Raw genomic sequence first — 17675 nt, forward strand, 5'->3', positions numbered from 1 at the left:
CCTATGCTGGCCTCACTTCTTCCTGCCCTCCATGGGGATGAGCAACCAGAGAAGGTAGCTACGGGAGACCTTCAGTTATGATTGTTAAACAATTCACCATTATAATCTTGGGGTGAAATCAAAGCCTCACGACGACTTGCTGCAGACATTACCACTCCTCATCCTTTAGGATTTAGGCAGTCAATCATTATTTATTCTGGCTCCGGGGGAACAGCAGGTCTTTTGTCAGGAGTTCCTTGCACATGCGAGTTGCACTATACTTCATGTACATAATGTTTCCAAAACCAACTCGTGCCTTAATATTAGTAGTTGGATATGCTTGAACGTGGCTACATTAGATACGATGACCCAGGGAAGAATGTAAATGATTCTCCTTTGAAGTAGCCATCCCTGTGGCGGCTAGCCCAAACTACTGACACCTTCAGCATTTCATTACCGCCTCACACATATTCTTAATAGTTCCCTTCCTAGGCTATTACTCTGGGAGGTTTGGTCTGATCACATTCCATAAGGAAATTTTGAATAATGAAAGTTATTCCCCATGTCTCACCTCACAAGATCCACACACCTTGATTTGCTCTTCAAATTTCCTTCATTACAGAAAATTTTCTGTCTCTGTTGTTCAGATGCCTGCTTTGTTCCACTCATTGACTGGCTTCCGTAGACTAATGGATTATGGGAAGTGGGCAGGGTGGAAATCTGGGAAGATGAATTTCGTGCGAAAGGTTTGGTTAAAACAACTGCCTGGATTTCATGGCTTCCCTCTGTTGTTTGGTATTAGAAACTTGGAGTAGGAGAGTTATACATGCCGCATGACTTTCTGAGACAGACTGTGGTACAAAATCCAGACAATGCACTATGCAAGCTTTGACTTACCAATGCATTTGTACTTCAACGTGTTCATCTGTACAACTAAACTCCATTACGTTTCCATGTTCAAGAAGGCTGTCTGGAGAGATGGTGATGGTAAACTATCCCATATCCACATACTGATTAATTTGGTTTACTTAAAACACAAGCCAGATATGGTGAAGATCCAGGCGAGCTGCTGGTGATTCCGCAAACACTCTCCTTCTCCAAAAAGGCAACTGGCATTATGCTAGAAACTGCCAGTATTCTGGACTTCCTTTGTCACGGTGTTAGCTAAGAATGCAGAAGGACCGGCCTTTCACATGTCTTAGTGATTTACTCCTTTTGCCGTTTACCAAGACTGAACTCAAATAACTCAATAGCTGAACTCATTGCCCTCGTCATTTAAAATGCCCAAGAGTCCCGAGGACTGTGATAAAATGATTATTTCCTCTGGTCCAAGATGCCTTGTTATGATCTAAGATGGTCCAAGATGCCTTGTTATGTACATCTTGGGCACCAAGGGACAAAGTGGGGGTGTTAACAGAACGATACTGGTCAGGCTCTTGTTTAGAAGCATTAAATATCATGTACACATTAATGTTCTTAGCTTCTTATCCTAATTGTGTGTCTGTGTGTGTGTGTCTGTGTGTGTGTGTGTGTTTGAGGGGCAGTGGTAAAATACACAAACATGAAAGTACTCATAGTAAAGTGATCATCTAATTACATGCAACTATGAGGACATGGAACCTATTTGTAAGATTGAAAATACAATCCAGACAGAGACAACAAGGTGGCATCAGCTGTGGCTTGCCAATGTTTCTTATACCACATCGAAACATTAAAATAGCTCTGATTGCAAAAGAAAATGATTATTGATAATAATTGACTACAATTAGTTAATTAGAATTAAAGTGTGGCAGTGACTGCTACACAAACTAGTCTGACTAGGACCGAGGTATCAGAAAGGCATGGTACTTTGTTTTGTTGTTTTGTTTTGTTTTAAAAGGAGAAAACAATCCCTTTGGAGCTAAGCAGTACCATCATCTTAAGGAAGCAGGCCCCTGTGCGCTTTCACATCACTGTGATCACAGCCCCTGCAGCTCCTCCCCTGTCAGAGCCAATACTGTGGACCTGCTCCTGCCAAGGTAGACAGATTTGCAAAGGTTAGCATTCTACAGCAAGGATGGTAGGACAAGCTGTGCTCTCTGTGCCCAGGGTGGTGAGCAACAACTCTCTGGGTGTCATCCAAAGGACTAGGGCAATGACTCAGGGATGACAAGTGACCAGACTTCCTGTAAGCATCTAGAACCTCAAGGATAAGGCTGAGTCCAGCTCCCTTACCTCAGGTACAGAGTTCTCTCTGGATACCTCCCCTGGCATTTCAACAATGGCTCACACAGCCTAAAGTCCCCAAGTACTTTGAAATGGGCCATTAGAAAATGCTTTGTAATATACCCTAGATCTAATCTGTCTCCCTTTTGCCTCTCAGGTCACAACCAAAAGAGGTAAACAGAAAGGGGAATTCTTCCCTCCTTTGGGAGACTCATGGAATCATGCTCTCCTGTTAAGGTGAGGTTTCGAAAATTAGCTGTGGCCAAAGGAATGGGCCATGGGCAAGTCTGGTCCTTTGGGGGTTCCTTACTTCCTGAAGGGAACCTCAAATCAGGGACCATCAGGCCCTTAGTTCTACTTGTGATGTGAAGGTTAGAACTATTATGGGCCTCTTATTATTTATCCTTTACAGGTACTGGTAAATAATTTCTTACAAAGAGTAGAATAAGACAATATAAAATAATCATGGAAAACTGCATGCAGTTTGTTGACACATCCATTGGTCCAGCAGAAAAGCCCTTCTTTGAGAGAACAGCTGTCTGTCCCCACAGCCACTAGTTAGTACCAGACTGTTCCTCTGCTCAAAACCAGTCTCATAATATCATAAGATGGACTCTGCTCTAAAATGTTAATTATCCCCATTGCTAGGGTTAATATTATCTACATCTATTAGAACTGTCAAAAATAAACCCTACCCCTTTAGACTGAACATTTTAACTTTTACTAGATTCCTTCTAAGGTGTCACAAGTTTCACCCCAGCTTGCCAATAATAATCTCTAGACCCCTTCCTGTCTTGATGAAGAATGAATTCTGCTAGGTTTTTTGAAAAACAGACCTGTCACTGCCTGTAACTTATTCGAGTTAGGTTCACTCCAGTATGCTTTAAATTAGCGCTCGGTGGCAGAAGATGCCTCCCAATGGAGAATAATTCATGACCAATGACATCATGAGATTTATAGGGGAAGCTGGGCAGGAGAAAGAAAGAGAATATTACCTGGTACCAGAGAAGCTTAAGTAAAAGTACAGGACTAGCCCCAAGAGTTCTTTCAGAGACAGAGATGAACAGTAACTAGAATGAATAGGTGGAATTGTTCAGTAAAACGGAGGGACCAACAGCAAAGGCTGCAGGAAGACAGAGCAACAAGAGGATCATCAGGTCAGCGGTGCTACACTCTCCTCTAGGGCAATGAATCTAGTCACATCTACAGAGAAAAGAGGAATTGAGACACTAGAATTCTTCTGGATCAAGTCATTCAAATTCTGATGTGTTCTCACTTGAGATGTACATGTCAGAGGTAATATGTTTAATAACCTCAGTGCCATAAAGCCTCAGAAAGGGCGAGAAAAGAAAGTCATCAAGCCAAGGGGAGAAGCAGAACAAATAGCCCCTGACCCCAGGCCTGGGACACCTGGTTACAAAGGTGGCAACTTCCAGCACTCCATGCAATCCTATTGGACCACAAATCCTATTGAGATTCACAAAGCTGAGTGGTTAGTGAGCTTATCTTGTAACAAGGGTCCAAAGAACTCAAACTGCCTAACTCTTGAAACAAAGACCTGTCAGTCCCAGCATAGATCCTACTGTGCTCACTCAGGACAGTGACATGTCCCGACATCAGCTCTACTCACCTCCCATTTGATCAACATCCTTCGAAGTCTAATCTTCTGACATTTATTTTGTGCCGCAACCATCACTGCAGAGATACATTAATAACCATGAAGTAGCCAAAGAAGAAGGACTTCAGAGAATGAAGCATGACTTGGAAAAATACACATTTCCACTGGAAATAAACCTGTGGAAATGCACACTCGTGCTGTGAGTATACTACTGAGGCTCTGTGTGGAGAAAAAGAGAAATAGGGAGTTTGTGGGGCAAGAACTCATCCTTACATATTCCTGTAGATTCAAATATCCTGTGGGTAAAATAAGTGAACTAATTTTCCATTGTTATTTATAATATCAAATATTCACTAGTATTCTTCATATGCAAGACACCAAGTTAGGTAATATAGGAAACAATAGACTACTAAATGTATGGCTTGTTCAGAATCGGGTGGGGGAACATAGCACACGCAACCAAATCATTATGAGGGTGGTCTCTGTTTGGTGCCGTCAGGAGATGTAATTGCATGTCATGGACATTCATAAATAAAAAATAGATGTTTTGTGCAGAGCTTGTGAAGAGGATTATATGCTATAGTTGTTTGTCATTGTTTCTGAAGACTTAAACAGAAGAAGTGGATTATGTAAGAGAGGAGGGTGAGGAGAGTTGAGCGTAGGGAATTTGGGGAAAAGAGTAGTTTAAGATACAAGCCAATCTAGCTGGCTAAAGAATAAGGGACAAGTTTGTAATTTAACTGTCCTGCCACAAGGACAACACAAGGGAACATGACCATCAGTCCTGCTTGTTGGAAAACCATGGCCAGGGTGGCTCATTAAACTTGTTTCTGGGACTAGGGAGAATGTGCACTAGCTATTGTTAGGACAGGCAAGCGTATAAGAGTAGACTGAAATATAAACCCTTCAAACAATGATGTACAACACTGAAATCATCAATGAAGGGAAGAGTTAGGAGGAGCAACAGAGGCCAAACCAACTCTAGAGTAAGAACCAACAGGTTTTCCAAATGATTACATGTGCAAAATTGGGGACATGCGAGAGGCAAAAATTCTTGGCAAAACCTTAGTGTGGTGAGAGACCAGTGGTACCATCAGCCAGAAGGAGACTTTCTAATTATGTTGGTTTGAAGGGGCCAATCTGGGTATTTGAGTCAATCTAAGGTGATATTCAGCACTGAGCTGAAGAGAAAATTAGGGTCTAGGAGTGAAGACTTGAATTCACTCAGAGCCATGAATGTTATAGGAGTCAGAAAGATGGTGAGGAGTTAAGATAGAGAGAGTCAACCTTAGAACACACGCCAAATCAAGGTTGAGCAGAATCAGGAAGCAGCAAGCTCACAGAGGACCTGAGAGCTAAGATGCACATCAGAATGGACCACCTCTTGATGCTTAGCTCAGGTTCATGTCTACACAGGAGCAACAGAGCAAAAGAAAGACCGGTGGGTTTTGTAGCAAGATGCTCATTGAAATATTGCTGTTCAGTGTTTGTAGGTGAGTAGCAGATTATAGACTCATTGTAAAGCCGTGTCTATGTGAACACCAATGTCCACATTGGGTGTGGATGTAAAGAAAGACTATCCAATTGAGAAGGCCGGGAGAGCAAGAACAAACAGAGATAAATGGGTATTCAAGAATCTAATCAAACGGAGAGAAGATTTGTTCCTACAGTTGGATGCCAAGCTTTGTTTTGAGATGAATATAGTCAGCTGGGTGGAAGGGAGTAAAATCGCAACATGGAGAAGCCCTATTGTCTGAAGTGTACCTCAAAAAGATCTCAAGGGCGGGGGTTGGTGCCCAGGGATGAAGAGTGTTCAGGTGAGAAACTGGCAGAGATGAATGAGGAATTTCAAGGCTGTGACCTAAGGAAATTTCTGAGAATTTAGCTCTAAAATGGGTAGTAATCCCAGAAGAAGTGACGAGGGCTTGGCCCTGATGTAGAAATGTTGAATCTTTGTGGTATTCTTAAATAACATAATGAATATCTTTGACGCAAACCCTGACACCAGAAATTATTAAACCTGCATGTTTAATGAGAGGACTTTATGCACACCTATTTATATATACACAATACATACATGTAAATAGCTAACATTTGTGCATTTACACAGCCTGCATGAGCATAACATACTCCATTTTAAAAACTTTTATATGCTTCTCAGCACTAGCTCAGGGACATAATAAATGCTCAACAAACATTGGCTTCTTTTAAGTTACATATTTATGTAGGGCTTTTTAATTGATTTTTTTTTTCTGTACTACCCCTTAAATCACAACTTTAAGATGATTATTAACTGACAAATGGAGTTTAGGTTAGAAGCCATATCTTTAAAATAACAGTTTTGTAATGGACTTAGGTTGTAACTCTGACCCTTGCACTAAATACCACTTTCACTTTTGCCAAAAACCAGATGCTCTACGGCAGCATCCCAAGGCTGTGAGGAACTCTACTGTTCACTCTACTTTCCATTCTCAGTTCCCATTAACAGCCCCCCCCCCCAGTCACACCAGCAAATGCAAAATGTAGGCCATCACCAGCAGCTCACAATTATTAACTCTGATATCAATGCCCAAGGACACAGTGGCAGAGTGATGCACAGATTCCTAATGTTCTTCTGTATCCCAGGCATCACTATGGTAACCCAATACTCTCAAAGCAAAGTTACTTCCCTTTGCTTCTGTACTGCTACCTAGAGCTCTTGAACCTCACTACTCTCTCCAAGGCATTATAAAAGCACAGACTTTCACTTAAGGCTTTGGCTGGGGCTTTGTTGTTGGAGTAGAGAGGTTATATTCCAAGCCACAGAACTCACAGAGACCGGATGTGCCTGAGAAAATGTGGTTAGAACGGGATGGCAGCAGGATGTACCATTCTGCCTGTGACCTTATAGATGGCTACTTCCTCAAGTCAGATGGAATCCTAGACCCAGATCAATACTAGAAGCCTTCAGAATGACAAATATACACTGTAGCATGGACTCAACCATATTATAGGCCCACAGGTTAAATAGCACCTGAGGGTCAATTGGCTCCTTCACAGGGAATATGGGGAAGGAGATTAGAAAAGTTTAGAATGCAGGCAAGACAATTGACTGGCCGATCATTTGATCAGGAACAGAGAACAGATTCTTCAGTGATTCCTACAGTATACTCATGGGTTATGTACTAAATGTGAACGACTGTTTTTCTTTACAGATTTTTCTTTACTATCTTGTATTTGAGGAGAGGTGTCTGTCTTTTGCTTCCCAAGTCACAGTTCTTACCTGCTCTACATGGTGTTAAATTCTGCTGTTTATAAACTATGTACATGAGTGTGTGTTGAAGATAACGCCCATGTAGAACTCCTAAGCCAGGCTCCCATGGGCCTTAACTAAACAGGTAGAGATGAGGCATGGCTTCACTGACTAGTTTTCGGGACCCTTTATCCTTTCTCCCTGCTCTGAGGTTCATGATGCTCTGGTTGCCTTCTCCTGCTGGCTTATTTGAGTTTATCCCCAGGAAAAGGAATGAAAATCCTAATGTAGATTAGGTGTTTAAATGTACAAATCCCTAATATGGCTTAGTATGTCACTCTTCCTGGGAACACTTTCATTTCAGCAGATGGACAGCTCAGCCCTAGTGTAGTAAATCTGTCTGGGAAGCCAGCAGTTGCCAGGCTCTTCTGGGATCTCGAAAGCGAGCCATGGGTCATTTGCCTTTGGTAAGGCTAGAGCCACTCTGGTATGACTGACCTCCTCGGGGTGCCTCTTGCCCTAAAGAATCCCTTAGACAGCAAGAACACTCTCTGACACCAAGGTGAAGAAAGCAAAGGTGACGCCATGTGTTTTCGCAGCCCCTAGATCCCACAATTTCTATATGGCTTTGGGAACATACCATATGGCCACAATGCCCAGAAACACCAAACACATTCACCAATAAACTGCCATTACATCATGTATGCGCACACATGAATCATTCCTAGCACACCAAAACAGACACTCACAGGGTGCCAAGTAAGGACAGGGCCTTTTCAGAGACGGTGATCAAAAAAAAAAAAAAAAAAAATAATGACAATTTGAGTTCAGGAATAGCTTTTCCAAAGTCTTTTGCCCAAATATTATAGTTAATCTTTCCCTAAATCTTCAAGTTACTGAAAAAACAAACAAAAAACAAACCAAACAAAAGAAACCCTAGCTCTTAAATGAGAGGTGCAGGTGACCAGCACTCTGCAGAGAATTCTCCCTGGGGCAATTCCTGATGGCCATGGAAGACTGGGTGAGTGGTACTCACATCACTGTATAGAAGACTCCTATTTTACACATGCGTTTGGGCACTACTGACACCACCAACATTTAATGGGATCATCTGGGAGTTTTGCCCCAATCACAAAATGGCTGTGGCCAGTACCAGGGAACACACATTAGGGACGTTTCCCAAGTGCTGGTTGAGGATACACAGTGACAGCTTGGAAATAACAAGGTCCACTGTACATGCCACACTCCGAGAGGGTGTGCACATCTTCACTTCAGGCAAATTCAAGGGTCAGGTTGTTGAGGTCACTGGGCATGCGAATGGGTCAGCATTGCCACTAAAAGGAGGGATACAGGACCACACCCATCCACCCACTTCCGCAGGGGAAGATAGCACTCATGAGAGAAAGCATGGATTCTGAAGGACACTGTGGAACATAAGGTGCTCTCAGGGCTCTACAGAACCTCACAGTTTTGGATGGATTGGATCTTGGTCCATATCCATCAGGGATGGAGATGGGAGCCACTGCTGAGTTCTTATGCATCCTACTGGCTTGCTATGATGGAATTTTACATCTATAACTCGACAGACTTCGTTTTCTTATTCATTCTAGAGTAGGCCATGAAGACCGTACTTTGGTCCCAATTCCAGTATCCAGGTGAAGAAAAATGATCAATTGAGACCAAATAAGGGGTTTAGGATAGTTAAATTTCCCAGCTGACAGTCTCTGATGGTAAGAGAATAGGGGAGAAAATGCAGTATGTTGGGTGTATCAATTTAGGAATGAGAGAGAGAGAGAGAAGGGGTATGGGGGAGGGGAGAGAGAAGCTGCTATCTTTCACAAGGCCAACAATCCAGTAAAAGAGATTCTATTTGTCTGGTTAGCCCCAAATCAGATTTGGGACACCTGATTTGAGCAAAATAGCACCTTCCTAATGGCAGTAACAAGAACAAGGTAACTCTTAAGCCACCATTGATACTGTCCCTCACATACCCACTTGCCCACCTCTCTAACTAGTTTTAGCTATCTTGATAGTTTTGAGGGAGTCTGGTGACCTTTTCTAGAAAAGCATATATGTCTGTAAGACCCTTGTATCCATTGCTGTCCCTCTACCAGCCTGAAACCACATGCTTAAGTAAAATTAGTGGAGATTTCTTGGGTGTGCCTGAAGAGGTCATTTCTACAGGGAGGCATGGGTAGACGGATGGGGCGCTCAGAGCCCGGGTACCAGAGCATGAAGGATCAGAATGGTAAGATGATCGCTGAGTATCAGAGAAGGCTGCTGCGAGATTCCTCGGAACCTGGCTTCCTGAAACCTCTCAGCCATGCCAAGAAAGGAGGTTGCTGGACCTCAATTCTTTTTCAAGCCCTTTTGGGGAACCTTTGTAAGCCCAGGTACTGACAGAGAAAAATCTGATGCCACCAGCTTGTTTTTGACAGATTGATGGTTTCCTATGGTCTCCCTAGAAGACAAGAGTCAGACCACGTTTTGCTTAATACTGATATAGACCCAGCAAAACTCAGGTAAAGTGCGTGCTCACGTCTCACAGATCCGCAGGAAGACACGTTTCAGAGATGGGGCATGGACATAAATGGCTTTCCCCTGGCTTAGTCACCATAGTGGCTTCTGTTCCCATTAACTTTTTTTTTTTCCCCAGACACTCTGAAGCAAAGGCCATGTCAAACAATTTCCCCAACTGAAAATGAAAACCCATAACGAAACAATTCCCCCCTCAATCCCATCCCCACCCCACTCCCTCCGGCTCAACACCCTGAATACTCACAGGAGAACACTTTATCTATACAAAATTAATTAGAAAACAAAATATTTACATACCAAATAAACACCATCTTGATTTCTGTGGCCTGTGGAGACCACCAGAGCCCCCTGTTTTCTAGATTGCTGTTCGCTAGGTTAGTTGGTTTGGTTTTTTTCTTTTTTTTTTTCCTTTTTTTTTCTTTTTAAAATTTTAAAGGGTGAGGTAAGAGGAAGAGTGGGGGATGAGCCTCTGGCCCTTGGACAGAGCCAGAGTGAAGCAATGTTTCTATGGCCCTTCTCCTTCTTCCTCTGGGAGACGCCTTACGCCCTCTGTCCTCTCTCAGAGTCTTTCCTGGAACCTAAAATAAAGCACTCCACGCTCCTCTCTCCAGACTGTGGAGAGGTTCAGCCCCTTGCCCCCAGGTTCATTTTAGAAAGAAAACAAGGCCTTCAGTTGGCATTTAAATGAGAGATACTGAGGTAAAAAAAAAATTAAAAAAAAAAATCAAGGAGGAAGGTAGGAGACAACAGTCGAGGATGGGGATGAGGGGAGGCCATGAGGCGGGGCGACCAGGAAGGCAAGAAGCAGGCCAGGAGGGTGTGACGTGAAGAGACATGGCAGCTTCGTTCCAGAGAAGAATAAGCACCTTTCTGGTTTATGTGTCCTGTGTGCCACACGGCGATCCTGCAGTCAAGCTTCCACACAGACCCAGGGCTCTTTGGACGCCACCCTGTGTGAGGGGAGGGCAGGGCAGCAGAACTGACCCATGGAACACCCCTACCCCAAGTTTCAGGATGGGCAGTGACAAATATTCATTTCCCTTCTTAATTTTCCAACTTTAAATGAGGGGGCATCACACCTGCCAGCACCCCCATCCCTGTAGTTTTACACACACACACACACACACACACACACACACAAACACACATTCACTGTCGAGTGGTACAATCTGAGAGGGAACTGGGGCTTGCCGAAGCACTTGCACTATTTCAAGTCACATGCCTAGGGACTCAGGCTCCCACTTCTCAATCCTTCATGCTCTCTGGATTTCCAGGGGTGTACCTTTGGCGATGAGCTCATTTCTCTCCCCCACGTGTCCCCTTGACACATCACCAATCTAGGGGGAATTTGCTTGCCCTTTCAGTTCTAGGTTAAGTAAGAAGGGATCAAAGCATTGAAAACATCCCCCTTTCTCACTAACCCTACCATTAATGACTAAAAACACCCCCCTCTCTCACCCTACTGTAATGACTCTCTTTCTCAAAGCCTTGGATGAAAAGCTTTCCCCAAAACCTCAGCAGCTGAATGCCTAGATTCTAAGTATGAGTAAAGGACTCACAGCTATTTCCATTTCCCTTAAGCCTTACTGAAAAGCTCTCTCTGCTCAAGCTGGTGGAAAGCATTAGCAGCTACTGACAAAGTATTCTGTAGGATTGACTCAGTTCCACTCATTGCCTTCTGTTGTCTTTTCTGCAATACGGATTCGTCTTCATCAAGAATCTCTATACCTTCACTCAAGAAGGAAAAATGGAGAGATAGCCCAAATTGGGGTAACCTTTGACATCAGTTTATATATAAGCCAAAAAAAATCAAGCACATTGCTTTCGTATGTGGGAAGAAGCAGCCAGTGGAGGTTCCGTTGTCTGTATTCAGAGGCACCTGACTACGTGTGAGTGCGGTGTACGTGTATATGTGCACACACAATCCCATACTCTTGCTTCCAATGCACCATGGGACACTGTAGCAGTGAACTACCCACTTCGTTCAGGAATCTCTCTTCTACCAATGGCCTTCTCCCTTGGTTCACCACCCCTGAGGCTTCTGAAGCTGAAGAAACTTTTATTATTATTATTATCTTTTTGGCTTATATATACACAAAGACTTCCTGCCCTCTGCTTGGCACATGGCCCCTCAGCAGATGCCAACCATGCAGCAAGAATTCAGAGAAAGCCTCTTCTCTCTTATGAGCAGGAGGTTCAATGGCCTTCCTTAGATTAAACACCTTCGCTTCCTTGCCTGAACAAAAAGAGCAGTGTCAGGAAAGCCTCGCTCAAAGTGAATCGCTCAGAGCCCTTCTGCGCTAGGAAGAAGCACACAGGCAGCGCTTCTGATCTCCTCTCCATCCTCCCACACTGAGGCCCGTTCTATCCTCTCATGGGAACAGGAATGGTGGACAGACGCGGGAAGAAGAGAACTGCGCAAGGGAGGAGAAAGGGCGCTGCCCACGAGGGTTGCCTTCAGTAAGGAACCAGAACTCCAGGATCCCATAGAGAAATTAAAAGAAGAAGAAAAAGCGAATGGGAGCCAAGTTCACCCCCGACTCTTTCCGTGACATGCGCACCACGCGGCCCACAGCCCTATCCCTCCCGCACCCACCTTAATCTCTCTCTCTCTCTCTCTTCCCTCACTCAGACATCAGACTCAATACTAGAAAGTTTCTCATAAACATGTCCATTGCTGGAGCCATTGAAAGCCCTGGGGTTTTTGTTGTTAGGCACACAGGGGTTGGACTGGTTCCCTATACAAATGTCCTTCTGGAAACGACCTGGCACAGCCCCATGAAGGGCCGACACCACTGGCTTATTGGTGACAAGGGCCCGGAAGTCCGGCCTTGTTTTCGACGCCCCTGCCACCGTGGGCTGCCTGAAGAAGTAGGATTTGCTGCCGTGAAGCAAGCACTGATCATCCCCAAAAGTGGGGATGAAAGGGTTTTGCGTGACCCGGTCAGGGTAGAGCGACTTGCTGAGCATGTAGCCGCTGCCGGGATTGTTGTGATGGTGTCCGGCAGTGGTCACTGAGGACTTGTTGGCAAAGGAGCTCTCACCAGCTGGCATCTCAAACATATGGGCGTAGGGGCTCCCATCCATGAATCGGCCCTTGTCTTTCAGGCTCACGCTGCGTGGGGCCAAGGCGGCCTCCTCCTTCTGCAGGTCCACGAAGGTGTCGTAGGAGTGCTGCCGGCGCAGTTTGTTCCGATTCTTCTTCTGGGCCTTGGAATTAGTCGGGCTTTGAGGGTACTTGGTGGTGGAGGCGTTGGATGACACAGCCACAGGGGCAGCCGGCTGGTCCAGTTCCTGCAGGGAGTTGTCCTCGCTGATGTCGTACAGGTTGCCAGCCTTCTTGCAGGCCTCACACCTGATGCAGGCCTGCCGGCCCGAGTTCTGCCCTGCCACCGTAGAGGAGTAATTGTGCAGCTTGGAGGGACAGTTGCGGCAGAAGTTGCCCCCAGACCGATCCTCCCAATCCACATTGGTCAGGTTCTTCTCCCAAGGAGCAGGCACCCCGCCTACCACTCCGTGCTTATCGCCTGTTCCGTGTTTAAGGTGAGACCTGTTGGTACAGGGCCCACCTCCACTGACCGAATCTCGCTTGAAGTCATCACTACGTTCTTTGTAAATGTCAGTCAAGTCCACGTGCTCCCAGTGAGGCGAGTTCTCCTTTGTTCGGAACTGGTCCAGGTAGAAGTCTCGGAGCCCTTCTTTGTCCCTGAAGTAGCGCTTGTGGTCTGGGGAGCGGGGTGGTCGGCGACGGTAGGCCAGCTCGATTTCATCAAACTCCCTCCTAGATTTGGCCGAAGCTGGCCGCTTCTTTAGACTGTCCTTATATTGCTGCTTCCTCCTCTTTGCTGCGTTGCCCTCGATGTTGCCATAGGTGACAGTGTGCGTGGAGATGTCTGAGACATCCGATCGAATCAAGTCATCATGGCCACTGTAGCGGTCACTCTTGAAAGAGAACTTGCCGTACAGGTCGCTGAGCTGGCTGTGTTTGGAGGAGGGCAGGCCAATGTCCAGGGGTTTCTTGCTGATTGACCTGGGCTGGGTGGTAAAGGGTGGGTTGTCACAGTCATAGAGTCCATCAATGGAGCTGGTGCTGCCGATGCTGTGGGGCCGGTGGTGATGGTGATAGTGGTCTTGGTACACATTGCTGTCCTTCAGCTGCAGGTTGCCAAATGTTCTCTCTACCTCACTAATGTAGTCACTGAACAGGTTTTCCTCACAGGGTGGGTTATTGTATGACTTGCAGTCTGAATGCGTGAAGCTGCGGCGATGCTCAGAGATGTCGTAGACCGAGGACTCTCGGCGGATGAAGTCCAGGGCACTCTGAGGGGAGCCGTTGACTCCAGACAGGTTAGCCATGTTTTTGGCCGTTCGGAGCAAGCGTAGGATGTTGGAGTGTGTGTTGTTCATGGTGGCAGTGGGGGAGTTCATCACGGATTGGCGCTCCTCTATAGCTACTCCGTGGATACAGCTGTAGATACCCTGAAAGGACATAGGATGGTACACATTGAATTCAGAGAAACTCAAACACACCGTAAACAACAGCGCCCTACCACTGATGATTTAATGAGGTAAGACAAAGATAGGAGAATGGTGAGGCAGGCAGTTTGCTGCATTCACAGCAAACATGACTAGAAGCTTGGTGAATGTAGCCCCTTGAATTCAGCCAACTTCATTTCATGAGCTATCTGCCATCAGGGAGGGGAGTGATCATACCAGAGGATTCAAATAAACAGAGGACATGGCTTATGTGCCTCAACTAAACCTGTGATCTCTCTTGGCTTTCCCTCCTATTTAGGACCCAGAGTCTTACATTTTATAAAGGGATCCAGGCTGAAGACATATAGCAAAAAGTAGGAGCAGAATGTTGAAAGCACCACAGGTGCTAGGTCCACTTAGCTCTGGTTGGCCACGACTGGCTGATGCTGCTCACAGTGGCTTCTTGTTTCTGGCTCTGACCGATTTTGAACAGGTTTTTGTTGTTGTTGTTGTTGTTTTGTTTTTTGTTTTGTTTTGTTTTGTTTTTAGAATTTTGATCAGCAAATAACAAGGGAGCAATGTTGTTCTGTAGCTAAGCATGAACTGAATTCACACAGAGAGTTGGAAAGCCCTGGGGTCAAAGAAGGATTTTCTACTGCTGTGGCCTACACTGTGGGAGGGAAAAAAATGGGACAAATATCAAGAGCTCAATGTGAATGAATAACTCCCTTGTTGAGGTCTCTCCTTTATTCACCCTTTAACTCTTGCCTTCTTTTTTTATAGTCAATATTAATCATAAATAATTAATGTTCTATCAAATTAGTATTGATGAAGAACACCGGGCAAACAGCTACTTGTTCAGGGCACTGAAAAACAGCATCTGTGAGGAAGGCTGGGTTGCTTGCCTGGGCAGACAGTGTCCCCACATCTCAAGTCAGGTCAGCTACTGTTCATCTCTCATGTGCTGCTTGAAAGGCAAACAAACTTCCCTGGCAAGGGGAGGCAGATGAGGAAGTGGCTTTCAACGGTGTCTTTACACACAGGAAGGTTACTCTAGAAAAGAAGATGATCTGAGCGGTCAGGGCTGAGAACAGAAAAGGTCAGAGGGAAAATGGTAGCTATGTGGCCAAGAAGTGTCAGGCCTTGTGAGACACAAGGTCTTCCTGGAGGGGACTCTACTCCCTTTCTGCTTCTTACTTCTGACCTCTTGACAGTGGTCAGGAAGAAATGCCAAGTGTCCTCTTCTGTGAAGACAATGCCCATGTCAGAGAGCCACAACTAAAATTTCTCCTTTCTCCCACCTCTCCTAGCCTCTAGAAAGTGCTGAATAACGGGACCCAGGGACCAGGAGCCCCACAAGCTCCTTTCTCCTATTCTTATGTGACTGAATGACCTGTGCACACTGACAGCTAGAGAGGAAATGGAGAAATTGTTCCCTGGCCCTAAAACACTACAGGAAAATGACCAGAAAATGAAACAGTTCAATGAGAAATCCATTTTCTTTCATAACTCTATTTGAGTCATATCTGCAACACAATCTTCAATCCTAAAAGGATATTTGAGTTCACCACTCCACGCGTGAGTCCCCACAACTATATCAACAAAATCAGAAGAATCCCACTCTTTAAAAACTCCCCATCTGTGACCCGAGTTTCATATATCTAACTGTTTTCCTAATACCTCACTTTGAATCAGAAATGAAGGTGATCTAAACAAAGAATGGCCTGGAGTCTTGTTCCTTTTAAGTAAGTTTTTGGAGTATACTTTTTTTTTTTTTATTAATCAAGACTTGGGTTCTTTAGGCTCTTTCAAATGTTATTTATATCTGTACTCCACAGACCCAGGCACACACACATGCCCACACGTGATCCTCCTGCTGCAGTCTTCCAGTGTTGGTATTTATTGTGGGCATATGTCATTGTGTCTACCATTTAGGCTCTTTAATTTCCCTTACTTCACATGTGGTTAAAATATAGGAACAGTAAAACCACCAATAATATGTCTTTGTGTGTTAGAATAAGCTATGTGACACTATGCTATTTAAGAAAAAGATATGATTCCTACCTCAAAGGATCAATTGATTAATGCAACCTATACAGAATCAGTTAGTGGTGGTGTAAGAGGCAAATGGGGAAAAGCCAAATTTCCTATTTTGAGCGAGCTACCTTTTTTGATAGAAAATCAAATGTCTGAGTCTAAAATGGAAGGAAAGAAACATAGCACCATCCATCTTAGAAGCATTTGAAAGTCTCTCACACAGACCCTTGGGGAAGTGCCCATGATCTGGTTTTATGATTTAGCCACATAAGGCTGGAACAAGCACCTTCTGGGGTCTCTTTGCTGAGCACAGAGCAAGGCTAAACTCTCCTTAGCAAGCTCTGAGTATCTCAATCAAAACACTTACTCTGCTGATGGAGAAGACCATGCCAGGCTTGCCAGAACAGACACCCATAAAGCAATGTCGGAACTGCCAATAGAAGAGATGTTCACAGATGAAGGTGATGAGGCTGAGAGCCATGGCTGCCCCCAACATATAGAAGACACCCGCCATGTTGTCAATGTCCAGCTGGCTGCTCATAACCTCATTCTTCTCATTGTGGCAAATGCCAGTGAGCCAGAGAGCTTCCAGTTCTTCCATCTCCCCTAGAACGAGGACAAGAAGGAGACAGATAAAGGAGAAGGGAGGGAGGAGAAAGGTGAGAAAGAAGGAAGGACATTGAAGAAGAGTATAAAAACATGACAGAAAGGGACAAACACAAAAAGAGAAAAAGAGTACATTTTATTAATGCCATTATATCTTAACTCATCAATACATTCCAAGTATTCAGTGGAAATGTAATGAATGGAACACAGGTACCTCAAGGACATGGGGCTTCCTTGTGACTCTGCTCTAGCCAGTGCAAATTGGCAGCTCAATGCTTGGTATTATATACAATATGCCATGCAAGGAACAAGAGTTCAAATTAGTGAGAACAGTTTGTGGGAAAAGCAGTCAATGGGTTTGAGAGGGAGGGAGGGAGAGGAAGAGAGAGAGAGAGAGAGAGAGAGAGAGAGAGAGAGAGAGAGAGAGAGAGAGAGAGAGAGAGAGAGAGAGAGAGAGAGAGAGAGAGAGAGAGAGAGAGAGAGAGAGAGAGAGAAACTTGAGACTGGGAATGGATTTTAATTTATATTATATTTAAAGGCATTCCAGGCAGCAGGTGTAGCATTATCACTAAGGAAGAAGTAGGAAAATAGATGCTCAACCAGTTCAAGCAGAGTGGTTAACCTCAGCAAATAAAGCTTAGTAAAGGAATTCAGAGGTTAAACACTTTGACCTCAGTGGGGATAACATAATCAAACAAATAAAACCTCTTGGAATTATACAGAGCCCATTAGATTGAGGAAGGAGAGGTAGACAGAGATTGAAAGAGGTTGAATCTTTATGGTCTCTCAGAATTTCAGAAGTCTTTTAGAGGAAAATATGAAATCCAAAAGAGGAGGAAGCTGGAATGAAACATGACCACCTAAACTTGCCTCCTCTCAACTCTGCTTAAAGGGACAAGGACTTCTCCAGTTGTGTCAGACTCTTACCTACTATCACTAGACACTAATCAGTAGAAATGTAAACATCTCAAACAACACCCCCCA

The 17675-nt window shown here is 44.6% G+C and overlaps 1 protein-coding gene across 5 annotated transcripts in view; it reads right to left on the minus strand.

The window, feature by feature from the left end:
* Window positions 1–9968: 9968 nt before the first annotated feature.
* Window positions 9969–17675, minus strand: part of Grin2b (glutamate ionotropic receptor NMDA type subunit 2B) — a 450218-nt gene continuing 442511 nt past the window's right edge. For all 5 annotated transcript variants that reach the window (XM_021164703.2, XM_021164705.2, XM_029478515.1 and 2 more), the window contains 2 exons: window positions 16453–16691; window positions 9969–14051 (listed from right to left, as the gene is read on the minus strand). In XM_021164703.2, coding sequence (XP_021020362.1) covers window positions 12201–14051; window positions 16453–16691 — 2090 coding nt within the window. In that variant the 3' untranslated portion in view covers window positions 9969–12200. The remainder of the gene's footprint in view (window positions 14052–16452; window positions 16692–17675) is intronic.

Source organism: Mus caroli, chromosome 6 (assembly GCF_900094665.2).
Source record: "Mus caroli chromosome 6, CAROLI_EIJ_v1.1, whole genome shotgun sequence".
Lineage (NCBI taxonomy): Eukaryota > Metazoa > Chordata > Mammalia > Rodentia > Muridae > Mus > Mus caroli.